This window comes from Orbicella faveolata, unplaced genomic scaffold (assembly GCF_042242905.1).
Source record: "Orbicella faveolata isolate gen_17 unplaced genomic scaffold, um_ofav_v1 contig_48, whole genome shotgun sequence".
In the NCBI taxonomy this organism is placed as follows: Eukaryota; Metazoa; Cnidaria; class Anthozoa; order Scleractinia; family Merulinidae; genus Orbicella; species Orbicella faveolata.
Genome location: NW_028301578.1, coordinates 3,916,478 through 3,930,396, shown reverse-complemented (window position 1 = coordinate 3,930,396; position 13,919 = coordinate 3,916,478). Strand labels below are relative to the sequence as shown.

At 39.7% G+C, this 13,919-nt stretch overlaps 1 protein-coding gene, 2 long non-coding RNA genes and 1 pseudogene across 4 annotated transcripts in view; 1 reads left to right on the top strand and 3 right to left on the bottom strand.

The window, feature by feature from the left end:
- Positions 1-13,919, bottom strand: part of LOC149096035 (uncharacterized) — a 263,969-nt gene that overhangs the window by 143,154 nt on the left and 106,896 nt on the right. The gene's annotated exons all lie outside the window — the stretch shown is intronic.
- LOC149096043 (uncharacterized) overlaps positions 1-13,919 on the bottom strand; it is a 110,336-nt gene that overhangs the window by 91,118 nt on the left and 5,299 nt on the right. The window lies entirely within an intron of this gene.
- Positions 7,071-9,149, top strand: LOC149096045 (uncharacterized; annotated as a pseudogene). The gene is made up of 2 exons (XR_016204691.1): positions 7,071-7,464; positions 7,721-9,149. The product of XR_016204691.1 is annotated as an uncharacterized LOC149096045 (transcript).
- LOC149096044 (uncharacterized) lies at positions 9,313-11,144 on the bottom strand. Its single transcript, XM_089281635.1, has 2 exons — positions 10,960-11,144; positions 9,313-10,550 (listed from the first exon to the last, which is right to left on the bottom strand). The coding sequence occupies exon 2, from the start codon at positions 10,492-10,494 to the stop codon at positions 9,349-9,351; it is 1,146 nt and encodes a 381-aa protein (XP_089137761.1). The 5' UTR covers positions 10,495-10,550; positions 10,960-11,144; the 3' UTR covers positions 9,313-9,348.

Genomic DNA, 13,919 nt, shown 5'->3' with positions numbered 1-13,919 from the left:
TGGCAGCAGCTTGTAAATCTTACCTAGCTTGAAATGAAGAGAACTTCTTGCTGCATGTTTTATTTGTTCATCTATTTTTTTTATTATTTATCGCCACCACCCCTCCCCCCCCCCCCCCTTTTCTTTAATTGGTGTTAAGTTTAACCCAGGCTACACTCGTCTGAATTTCAGTTCGCGCGGTGACTCTGAGGAGGAGTCGACCGATTAGCGCTCTATAACTGCTGTGTAAAGGAAGCCTGCCCGAGGACATCATTACGTCCAATGAGGGTGCAAGACAAACAAACGATTTCCTAGCAAGCGTCGTCCATTATCTTACATGGAAAGGCCCTTAGATGTATAGACGGGACGTCATTTAGCCCCGTAATAGTAGGCCGTTTGCACTTTGGCGATATTAGGCACCTTAAGCAACAGACGTTTTCGTTGACGACGGCGACGTGACGACCGATAAGAAACTGGGGCTAGAACGGCTTCAGGTTGCGGTCGCGACAGCAAGTTATTTCTCGGGATAGCATGAAATCTTTTTGTTCTGTCCACTCCATCTACGAGTCGAAAATAAACTATAGTTGAAAAATAACTTGATGGAATTAAACCTTATACTATTCATGTTTTACTAAGAGATGTAAAATCATTGCGAAAAATAACGAAACAATTTAAGTTTATAAATTTTGCCTGCTTTGAAATGTCAAATGTAAAGAGCAAAAATTATTTTACGTGTAAAACGTGTATTGCTAAAGCAATTAATTGTGATTTTTAACCAAAGCTTGTGTCACCGCTCATTGAGAAAAAAAAAAAAGGTGTATTTTTAGACTGCCAAAATTACACACACACCTTGTTGTGCTAAACATAGATTTTATTGCTAAACATAGATTTTGAACAAAATCTTAGCTCACTGCGTTTTTCATTCGACACATTGATCGGCCGCTCAAATACAGGAGTTTTGCCAGCTCTTTTGATAAAGAATCGTAAACAGCATTCTATTTGCGAAGGATGCAATAATCTTGTATGTACAAGAAATAAAATCCAGGCGAGACAATTTGATAGCGCGAAGTTTGTCAGCTCTTGTAAACATTAAAAAAATACATGCACACACTGTTCGAATATAAAATTCATCGAGTCGATTAAAATAGCCTCTATGTTAAATGAAATACCAACACGAGGGGATTGCCAAAATAAAAATCAATGTTATTTCAAGCCATAGCAATCTACCGATTATACGTTGAGAAAATCTGAAAAAAAAAACAATTATACTAAGCGGCATTACGTTGGATGAAAGCAACCTTTCCGCTGAAGGTTAGTTTGACATGCGAAAAACAGTTTTTCAGTTACGAAAAAATGAGTCCAGGAATACTTCCAGAACATTTTTTTAAGCATAAAGGCAATCATTATGCAACTTTACCTTGGTTCGCGCCAAAACAGCACAAAAGTAAGCTAAAAGGGATGAAAACAAAAGATTAAGTACTCACGTTTTCGTCGCGACGTGAAACCCCACGTTCTCACGTTCTCGACCTCAGGGCAACGTCAAGTCATAACGTGTTGTACATGCGCAGTGAAGTCTCGAAAGAAATGTCACGTTTCCGGTTGCCGTCGTAAGGCCGGCGACGTCTGTTGTTTAAGGTGCCTAATGTTGTGCTTACTTCACGAAGTCTACTGTAATTATGCAGGTTATGTCCTTGCTGGTCATGTGATTTCTAAGTCCCAGGTCCCCACGCGTATTGACCGCGCGTTCGAATGCCTGAGTAGCCTGCGGTGTGTTTCGTACAACTACGAGGAAGGAAACAAAGAGCTCCATGATTGTGAACTGAACAGTGAAAAAAAAGACTGCAAGTCCGCTAATTTGACGGGGAAAGCTGGTTACTCCTACTATGGGACAAGAAGAAACGTAAGTAATTCTTGTCCTTACAGGGAAATTCTCTTGAACGCAACTTTTATAATACTGAGCCTGGACCTGAGCAATCAGCCTTCCAGGCCAGCGGGTGAATGCTGGTGGCCATGACAACAACGTTAACCATGACCCAGCAAGCTCTCTTCAATTCACAGGTTAGTTACAGTTTCGGAATTTCTAATCCTGTGGAAATCCGCCAGTAATTGCAGTTACTTCGCTTTAGTCAACCGTCCTTTTACACCTAGCTGATCTAGAAATCTAATCAGCATTATGCAAGCTATTTTCTTCTATAATTTGTTCCTTCTCATGAGCTCATTGGTTGAAATCACTGAATCCCTTACACTTCTGCACGCTTCTTTACTTGGCATTTCATACATTGCAAACGTTTGTCACTGATCAAAAGTTAAACCTCATCAATCATTGAAAATCTTCGTCATCATTTCTAGGTACCCAGTGCCTGTGCTTCATTGCCTTGCATAAATAACGAACGTGTGAAGATTCTTGCATGGAGGGATCTGGGTACAAATGTGTTTGTGTTGACGGGAGAATGGGCGACAAATGTCAGAACTGGACCAGTAAGTAAAAGAAAAATCCTGCTTAGCTTTTCCCATGGGTTTGTTGATATAAGCTAAGTTAATTAAACTTATTTAGCCTTGGCTCTGTTGTCGTTCGTGAGCCTCGGGGGATATAATTTAAAAACCCAACAAGAAGCTATTAATGGTTTTCAGTGTCACGCCATGAAAAATAGATTAAAATAAAATCAAAACTGTTGAACAGATAAAGTCCAGAATCTGAGAAAAGAAAGAAGGTAAATATGCCAAGACTCTCGCCAAGATTCAGGTCACAACAATTTTTCTTATGCAAGATATGGGGAAAAACTTTTTATCTAAATTTACAGAGATTTGTATGGAGACGCCATGTTGGTGCCCATCCGGATGGGCACCAACATGGCGGCCGGAAACCAACAGAAACATCTGTCACTGAGTTTTGCAACAAAAGCGTGCATTTATCCCTCGAGGAACTCTAAAACATTAAAATAATACTTTTTCTAATACAAGAATTGTTCAGATAGCCAAATTCCCCACAATAAGTCACTTTTTTAACCAACATGACAGCTCTCTTCGCCGTCATGTAAATGCCGCGTCACGCAAAAGCTTAGAAATCCAAGCGCAGTCTATCACAAAACCAAGAACCCATTCGGAGCAAAACTTTCTATGAATATTAGTTTTCAGCTGCTCTTAAACATTATTAAAGTAAAATCTCAGGAAGATCAATAGTTTTGTAGTTTGAATTTTAGTGACGTCATGTGAAAACCGGCAATTCCTCAGAAAGAAATAGTGTTTCATTTCCGGAAAGATATCCAAAGTCTGAGAAAGGCTGGGGTTTTGATATCTTGTGCAGGAGAAGTCCTGGGGTGGGGGGGGGGGGGGGGTACGTGCTAATGCGTCGCAGAGCCTGGGTTTTTCGTCCAGTTGAGGTTTAATACTGAACCTACTGTAAAAGTGCAAGGGCTTATTAATTTATGTTGCCTACACATGTACCAGTTATTACAGTCAACTCGTTTCGAAATGTATTTACTTGTGATACTACTCTTAAACTCTGCCCTAGGGGAGGCGGGGAGGGGTGCTTCCTTGTATCGGCTATATATAGGTATGTCCAGCGTCAGAGGGACATGTGTTTTTTTAAGACATTTTAGTCAGAAGTAGAGTATCGATTTTGGTCATTTTGGTCTTAGACTGGGTATGGTTTTTGCACTCTAGTCTTGAATGAGGTATGATTTTTAGAAGAAGCTACTTTTTTCATCATTATCGATAAGACCAGCAACTAAAGCCATTAACAATACCTTTAACATCATTCTGAACTAGAGAAGTACGGCAGGCCTGAAACAAGGTGTTAATTTAAGGGTCAGGCCATAAATAGGTTAAAAAAATCGCAAACTTTGGTCTTAAATAGGGTAAGTGCTTTGGGAAGCGGGTTGCCCAGCCCCGCCAAATTTGTCAGAAATTCAGAGTATTGTGTGTCAGGCTAAATAAAGCTAAGAGGCAAAAGCATTTGACGCATAATTTTTCCATTTTTCTGCCGGGCAGGTCTTGACTCGAATGGATGCGGCACTCTACGTTTCGTTGTCATTGACGCGGTGTATTTTTCTTTTCAAAAAGGACGCCTCGTGTGTGAGGACAGTTGTGCAATTACTCCTCCACTTTCGGTTGAATATTATGAAGCTAAAATACAAATGCTATTGGTGTTTTCATGGAAACCAGCTCTTGAAATGCCGCGGTATGTCGAAATACAAATTTACTTATTTTTAAAAGTGCGCTCTAAGAAGTAAAGCTATTGGAATTGTGGCGGAAAATTCGAGAAATTCAACTAAATCTGGAAAACGTCCACACCTACGATATGAGGAAATCCTAAAAAGCCATATTGTGCCTATTTTGCAATATACCAACGTTAATTCAATAAATTGCAATATGATGAATTAGTTACCTTCCACAATATATCGTATCTGTCGTATCGTCCAAACGCTCCAAGTGCGTGATCTTTTCCCGTAAACAGCCACAGAAACGGGGTGGGATTGTTATTCCTGACAAGTGTTCTGATTGACCAAAATTATGTCGCCGTAGTTTTGATCTTAATCACATTTAAATCAAGCACGGAAACAGATATCTTCGTTTCTCTATAATACATCGTTTCAGTAAGATTTAGGAACATTTAAGTCGCCCATTATTTCTACCTGCATAACATTTTAATTTCCTTTTCTTTCCGTGCCACGAAATAAAATTTAGTTTCGAGAAGTTATTTTTGCTGAACATGTTTACCTTGTGAATAACAAGCGTTTAACATTCACACTCACTATGTCAATAAATCATGCACTCTGAAACGGAAAACAGTACCATTTCTTGGTTGAACTACACAAAACTAACTGCTTCCATCGGCTTAAAATGTCGCATTGGTGGACAAATCGCGTGGTGTGGCGGCGCCTCTACTTCGAAAATATATTTCTTTTTCACTATCACTCTCAAGTCCCGTTCGCAGTTTTCTTGTGAAAGATAATACCGAGAAACGAGAGTTTCACTGAAATTTTGCAAATGACACATTTTGTTGCGATACACCCAGTTTTGGCTGAAATCTTGCCCGCCGTATTTACATTAAAAATTACGAACTTTACTTTGATTGGATATTACTTCCACTTTGTAAATAGTTCACCCCTGAACTGAAAACAATGCCGTTTCGTTTGACTGTTTCTGAGGAAACGAAACAACAAGTTATTTTTGTTGAACATGTTTACCTTGTGAATTACAAGCGTAACTGGTTGATAACATTCACACCCACTATGTCAATAAATCACTCTGAAATGGAAAACAGTACCATTTCTTCGTTGAACTAAACATAACGAACGGCTTTCATCGGCTTAAAATATCGTATTAGTGGACAAATCGCCCTCCAAAATAAACTTCCTTTCCACTATTACTATCCGAACTGAAGTCCAGTGTGTAGTTTTCCTGTGTATTTTAATACCGAGAAACGAGAGTTTCAGTCGTAATTCCCCATTTTCGAATAAAGCAGCAACTGAAACGTTCGGAACGCCACATTTTGTTGCGATGACCAAATTTCCACCGTATTTACATTAACAATAGAGAGTATAAGCATAACGTTTATATCAGACGGCAAACGGCAAAGATTACCTCTGATTCTTTATTCTTTTCGTCTAATCCTTAAATAAACCTCACAGAAATACAAAAATGTCTCCTACTATTCACCGCAAATACAAATATTTTTACTTTACTACACAGACAGCTAACGATTCATTTTTGTCGTTTGACGTAACGTCATGCTTAATCTCACTAATTACGAACTTTACTCTGATTGGATATTACAAATCACTATGTAAATAGTTCACCACTGAACTGAAAACAATACCGTTACGTTTCTGAGAAAAAGAAACAAAAAGGCCTTCGCACCTCCTCGTCAAAAATATCCTTGAACGAGAGATTTTGAAACTAAAGCTCTTTTAACATACTATACCCTTTTCGTGTACTTCAGCTCGAGGAAACCCTGCCCTTCTATGTCCTTTTATATACAACCAGCCTGAAGAAGGACCCCTTTCGGGCGGAGCTTCCCCCCCCCCCCCCCCCCGTATAGTCAGTCCTTTATAGGAAGTATTCTCCACCCCCGAAAATATTGAAGCACTTCAAGTACTTCGTATAAGCAGGACAAGCAAGGGTAATGAGCCATAATTTTAGCACTTAACTACAGCAAAATCGCCATAAGATGTGTTATTTAAAAAACTGCCGTAAAAGGATAGCATAAATTTGATTAATTTTGTGATTTAGAGGCTATTTCGTAATCGTTGGCGATTACTGCTAACCGCTCATATTCACAAATTAACTTAGGCACAGCTCAAGATTACGAAGTTCTATTCCCCGAAGAAAGCACCACAGGTTATATCGAGAGTGAACTTAACGAAGCGTTACAACAATTCACTTTGTGTTTCTGGATGAAGAGTGCTCTTGTCGGGTGGGCAACCATCTTTTCTCACATGACACCTGACGACAAAAGAGATTTGAGGTTGAGGTGTGGTCCGCAAATGTACAAATGTCACCTAACTTTGGTAGAAGACCAAAGGTGAGGCTCATTTTTCGTATGGACAAAAATCATCAGTTTTGATAGTTCCTTAGTGAGGAGGTTTACTCACCAACATACAGTTCTTACAGAACTACCCTCACCCATACGATCACACTAATAGGAACTATAAATCTGTGACTATCCTGTACATGAAACTCTACTTATTTCTAAAATTTAATTTAATCTCGAGCAGTAGTCGAACTTCTCATTGTAAGATAATCCAACTTCATCTTTTCCTCAGATTGATTTATATGGCTCCTTTAGTGGACAACATGTGGCACCATATCTGTGTGAGCTTGGAGAACGTTCAAGGTCTCTGGGATGTACTCGTTGATGGAGCCGTTATGGCTCACGGTGGTGCCTGGAGTCAAACTCTGAGCGTTCGTCCTGGAAAACTAGTTGTTGGGCAGTCCCAGGGAGTTTACGGCGGAGGATTTACAGTTGGCGAGTCCTTCAAAGGAAAAGTGGCATCTTTAAACATATGGAGCACAAAAATGGCCAATCGTGTGATAAAGGAAAAGGCAAAGTCATGCATTCATGATTTAGGGAATGCCGCAGACTGGAGAACATTTCGACATGGCTTTCATGGGAACGCTGAGATCCTTTCACCGCAAACTTGTACTTCTCGCGGTAAGCGAGAATTCCATACAGCAGTAACTGAGAAAAGTGCATGCGTGGTTCAATGATATATATATCCTATATATAGAATTCTAAAGCTTTGACGTCACGTTGTCATGGAAGCAGAATTTTCTGTTCTAAACAAACGCGCTCAGCGAGAAAAATGGCGTCGCTTTCAATCGCTTCGTTGATCTCTTTCTTCTTTGAAGAAAAAAAATCCATTGAGCGGGGAGAAAATCATTATAAATCGGATCATATTGAGTCATTCAGTTACCAACAGGGTGTTCTACGCGGAGAGGTCCATGCAAGCATGAAAAAAAAAAAAGGTCTACAAAATCACGGTGAGTAGAGCGATCGTTTTTAAACAGTTGCCGAAGTAATATTTGTAGATATTCAGCACGCATCCTCTTGTTTTCTCCTTAAATTTCACAATTCAGCGTTAGTCAGTTTATATTTATTACAACTTCTACGGCTCCTTGAACCAATTAAAGCGTGTAGGCCTTTTTCGTCCGAAAATCGTAAAGCTACGTACGTCTATCAGAGAAATTACGTTCACTTAGTTTCCTTATGTTGTACTTCTCATCTGAACCCTTTTAGATATACCTAAATGAGCAATTTGACATAAAATCCACGGAGTGTGAATGTCCAAGGGGTAAATTCAAATGCAGCCACGCGGCTGCACTTTTTATCCACGGCATTCACAACCTCAGACGCACGGACATCGAGTGCCAATGGAGGAAGAGGAAGTCAAACAGCTCCCTGTCACTGCTGGCAGTCGAAGAAATGTTTCCGCTGCCAAAGAAGTATGTGGCGATTTCCAGAACTCCTGATGCATTAGATCGGTCTGCACTCTATGAAGACTTGAAAGAGTGTGGTAGATTCACTGCATGGTCTGTGCTGGCTTATGAGTCCTGAACCAGCACCCGAAGCCAAACTGCCCACTCCAACAATTGAAGAAATTATTTATTCAGACGAGTTTCTTCAAACCAGAGGGTCCCAACAACAGCTGGATTGCTTGGTACGTAAAGCCAAGGTCGACGAAAGGGATATCGTCTTAGTCAGTGAAATGACTGTGGGCCAGCGAGACAACCCAACCTGGCATCTTGCAAGAAGAGGAAGACTGACTGCAAGCAATTCTAGCTCTGTTTTGCAGGCAAAAAGGGTCACTCCATCCCTTCTGAAACGACTCCTTGGGGAGTATGATTTGTCCCGAGTTAAGGCAGTACAGTGGGGGGTAAACAATGAAACAGAAGCTCTCAGAGCATTTACAAGGTTAACTGGAAAGACTGTCCTGGAAACTGGAATATGGCTGGATGCTTCCGGAATTATTGCTGCCTCCCCTGATGGCCTAGTGGATGAAGATTCTGTTTAGGAAGCAAAGTGTCCCTACACGGAAAGAAACATGACAATTGAAGAGGCAGTCAACACCTCTCCCAATTTCTGCTTGGAGAAAACTGAAGGTGGCCAATATGCTTTGAAGAAAGAACATGTTTATTGGCATCAAATTCAAGGGGAGATGTACTTCTCTCGCCGGAAGTTTTTTTATTTTGTTATCTGCACAGCTAAAGATGTGGTAGTTTTAAAAATAGCAAGGGATGAAACCTGGAGTGAAAACATTCCAAAGCTTATGCAGTTTTATTTTGATCACCTCTTCCCAAAGGTTGTTGAGGGACAGTTATAACCTTACATGATTGTCATCTATAATAATAATATAAAGAATTTGGGCTTTATGTATTTCCTCGGGGTAATCCCATTAGAAAAGATTGGGAATGCTTGTCGGGCAATTGAAATTGAACCCCTAAAAGAGCACAATCTGAGGAAGTCCTGCAGAGCCAGGGCATTTGGATACTTTGTTGTGCAAACTTATTTTTGAAAGTTACCCCCCCCCCCCTTCCCCGACATTACCTCAAGGTCTGAATCTTTCACTGTCTTAGTGTAGATAATTTAAAATTAAAATTTAATTTGTAAAATAAACACCTGACCCACTTAAAGTGCACTTATTCATGATTATTCATTGGGTGTCATAAGGGTGGGCGAGGGTGTAAGAGTGCACTCTGTATACACCAGCCAGAAGACTATTTTTAAGTTAGTGTTAACCCTCATTGTGCGGGTGAAGATATACATGATGTAAATCCACTAATGATTGCAGATTTATTTCACTCCAAATAACTAATGTATTTTATCTAGTTAATACTTAATTCCATTTCAACAATAAATATTTATTATTAATCAAATTCATAACCCTCACATCCCTCCTTGATGAGAGGAAACTGTAAATTGACTAGTGATGCACACAATTGAAATATGATGTCTGCATGACAACGCAAATATGAGGGTATAAAACTTAAGATCTTAAAGTCCTTAAGCCTAGCATTTGCCCGATCAACATGAATTCTGCATTTTGCTATGGCTTTTGTTGCCCTTGCTTCACTCTCGGCGAATGCACCATTGTCTAAAAGAGGTGGTATATTTACAGAAACACCATTTAGTACAAGATCCTGTATAACGAAACCCTTGTCTGCCAGGACCATATCTCCAGCAGTTAGGTGGTTTAGCAATCCTGATTGCTGCACAATTGCCTTGTCGGATATCGACCCTGGATAAAGTTTACTTACATAAGTAATAATACCATTTGGGGCTACACCCACAATAACTTTGAAGGAATGCATTCCCCTATAGTTAGAATGGGTAGCATTTTGCTGGCTCATTAGCCCAGGTGTGGCAATCTCAATATCTGTACAGTCTATTACAACTCTACAAGAACCAAATTGACTAAAAGAAGATGGGGCAGACAACTTGTTCTTATCCCTACTTGGAATTGATGTCATGAGGTCATTAAATAAAATTGAGTGCACTACATGAATGAAGGTTGTTACAATATTTGCTATTGTGAATACACTGCAATTAAATAACTGTGCAAGGTAAAGGTTTGTATAATTTTGTCTTACTTTCATCAAGGTAATAAATATTTGGTCTTCAAAAGTAATTGATTCAACTTTCCAACCAGCAAAGTAATTGATGGCCTGTTTGAACCTGCATGTATAATTAACAACAATATGAAAAACTTCCTTTGTTGGAAGCCCAGTCTCCATCTTTAAACCATTTTCATCAATTGCTGACACTGTGTAATGTTTTTGCAAGTAGTCATTTTTTTCTTTAAGGTCCATTAGGTCCCTTTCTGCTTGTTGCAGTTCTGCTTCCAGGATAATTTCTCTTGTTGTTGATGGTCTCTCCAAAATTTCCCCAGTGTCTTCTTGACTCCTTCTTTGCTGGCTCGATTTTTTTCTTCTTTTTTGGCTTTCCTTCTTCTGCAGCGAAGAGTTTGTCTTGATTTCTCTTGAAAATTTCAGGACCATTGCTTTTATTTCCATCTCTGAAATGGCAACTGCAGACTCGGGCGTGTTTTCCTGGCTCTCTATCTTGTCTCCTGTAGCGGAAAGAGGATTATTTTAGCTGCATATTTTGAAAAGAAACCACCTTCTTTTAAAATAAAATAAAATGCAAATACTGTGGGCATTGGTAAACGTATAAAGCTGGATTATTAAAAGCAACTACAACCAAACCTGTAGTATCTAACATTAATTTCAAGCTAGTCAAACGTTAATTCTCCTCTTCAAGGAAAGACATTTAAAATCTGCAGAAAGGCCACCTGACAACCCATAACAAATAGTAAGCAAACTGTATGAACTTCGTAATAAATGTGAGCTTGAACTTAGTTTCATAACAAAGATGGTGACAGTCTATATGCATCAACGCGACTGCGTGCAAACGTACTTTTCTTATAACGTATGTATCATGATCCGGGATAAGTATTTAAACCTCTGACCTTTACTAACCTCAGTAGGCGAACCCATCTTCTGTATTCATCCAGCTTTTTCTCCTTGTTAGAGAATCCGAAAAACCGGCACGTATGGCTTTCCGAGTGATGGTCACACTCGGGCGCGAAGCAATGCACCATTTCGATTGTTTCCTTTCAAATTCCTTTTCAGTTTTACAACTTTCATGTGAATTACAACGTCAATCGTATACGAAGTCTCCTGGTGCTTTTCTAAACGATAATTACACCCTTGACCTATTCAATATAAAAGCTACGAAAAGGATGCGCAATATGACAAGCGTTTGTTTAGAACAGGAATTTTTGGCGCCATGGTAACGTGACGTCACACTTCAGGACTCTATAGGGAAGAGACTATAATAATAGTTTCTTGGTATATAATTAACATAGGGCCGGGAGCGTTTAATATATATTATAATTTATCATATTGCTCTGTACAAGGACTGGGAGGATCTTGACCCCGGTCGTGTGCACAGACCTCACTGTGTTCGGTCTGTAATCACGACCTCTGTCAAGATTCTCCCTTACAGACCTCCTGCTCGGTTAATAAGACCTAAGTCTTGACAGTGGCTGTGTGATAACAGAAGGGCTTCAAATGCTTTTATGTTAATGCAGAAAAATTATTAGTTTCTTCGAGAACAACTTACCCAATCGTAAGCCTAGCCTGCAGAGTAAGTACCCCATACCGGCAGTCCGAACTGTGCCCTGTTTTGTTGTTCTAGAACAAAATGGCTAAATAATCAAACAAAACCTACCCTACTCTACTCCATTCCACTCCACTCCACTTCAATCCACTCTTCTCCACTCTGGTCTTCTCAAGGGGGGATAGTTCCTCGGGAAGTGAGAACCAGGCTCAATGTAATAAATCGGGGAAGGAAGTTGAGGGAAACATGTCAATGATTGACCGTGCCTCATCATTCAGAGATTACACTTTGTCAACTGGTTTGCATGACAATGGCTGGCATCACCTCTGCTTGACATGGAGAAACACGGATGGAAAGGCGTGTTTGTTTGTAGGTGGGATCAAGCTGACGTGTGTAACTAACTACCAGACCGGTCAGACAATCGCTGCAAATGGAAAGTTTATTCTTGGCCAGGAACAAGACTCATTGGGTACAGTAGCTGATGGGTTTATTTGTTATTGACCTTGCATGAGGTCCGTTCTGGAGAGATGTATGTCGAGTTCTTTTTTTCTTTCTGTCGTTCTTTTTTTGTTTGTTTGTTTTTGTTTGTTTTGTTTTGTTTTTTTTTTTTGCTGCCACTCGCTAATTACAAAAAATAACGAGACCATTAGTTTCTAATACGGACCGATTAAGTTAATAGTATTTGTTATAACGGCTTGTATAAAAAAAAAAAAATTCTGCTGACAAATTTATGTGTCGTTGTAAGCCATTCTCGCTAAAAGTGCGCGTGCAAAAGTCGAGAATTCACTTACGTTTTTCGACCATTTGCAGGTCGTTCGTTTGAAGTGGTTTTAAAAATTCCACTTTTTCGCCTATCATGAAGGAAAATTCTAGTCACTGTACTTAAGAGCAAACAGTTCTCTTTTGTGCAATGTTTTGAGTAGTTTGGACGGTCTGTATTGCAAAATTAGGACCTCTTAAGTAACCATTTAGTATTGGTATCATTTTCATCTTAGACCAGTTTTCCATTGAAAGACATGTACAGGTTATTGATTGTGTGGTGACACCTGTAACAGATGAAAGGCAACTGAGATTTTTTTTACTAGGGGTTGAGAGACAAAGGTGGGGGTTGACTTCACTTTTTCCTCATTGGTCTGTCAACGGTGGAGCCAAAAGGTCTGAAAATGGGTTATTTAGACCTTTTTTCAGTTCAGTTTATGTTAATCCTCTGTTGTACTTTCTGTGCTCCCGAGTCTACTCAATGTAGCAGTAAGAAAACAGAAGGATACTAGCTTACTCTTTATCATGATCTCGATCTTGAAACCTGTTCTAGAGGAACAGGGATTGAAATTCACAAATGGTCGACTGATATTTATCATCCTTCAGCTACAAAAAAATTATTTCAGTACATTGCAGTGTTCATGTATGTATGTAGTATGTGAAACCATAGTTAATAGAGGGAAATGGTTATGAAACATGGCAAAGTTCTTCGCTGTATGTTTTTTTTTTTTTGGGGGGGGGGGTTACTTTGGGAGTTGACCCTGCACAAAACCTGGTGGTTAGGTGTGCTCATACAACTATCCAATAGAAGCATTGCCGTTATGTAATAATGCACAGTCTATGATCATACAACAAACGATGTGCAGAGTCAGGGACCTTCCAACATACATCTTAGCCTGTTAGTTTGCTTCTTTGATGTTTATCGGGCCTCTTAACCATTATTCCCTCGATTAACTACGATGAAATGAATGCGTTGGTCCTTAAAAATTTGCGTTCCCTAATTGCTTTTCTTTGTGTGGTTTTGTTTAAAGGTGGTGGCTTTGATTCTGGCCAGGCATATCAAGGTAGCATGAGCCGAGTGAACGCTTGGAATTTTAGAATTACCGAGAAAATAATAAAGCAGATGTCGAGGGAATGTGGATTGGTGAGTGGAAATGTAGTCTCTTGGTACAACTTCAAGAATAACATCTTTGGAGATGTACAGATCATTACTCCTTCATCATGCTCGCTTGCAGGTGGGTCTGGGATTTTAAGAGGGTTGCAGTAGGCTTAACCGTCAACCGTCAAATGGCCAAGACATGAACCGTCAACCGTTACAAACGCAATATTTTTACCATCAACGGTCAAATGAGCAAGCCAATATTAGCCGTGAAATTTCTCAGATATCCTCAAGAACTAAAGGATTGACTCAAATAGGCTCAAGTTATGCTGTTTATAAATGATTCTCGGGAGCAGGCTGGTAATACGTCCAGCGGTAACAAAGGTGATGAAATTAAGCTAATTAGACTCGTACTTGCAGCCCAAAGACCTAATTTTTAACGCGCGAAAAATAGGACTA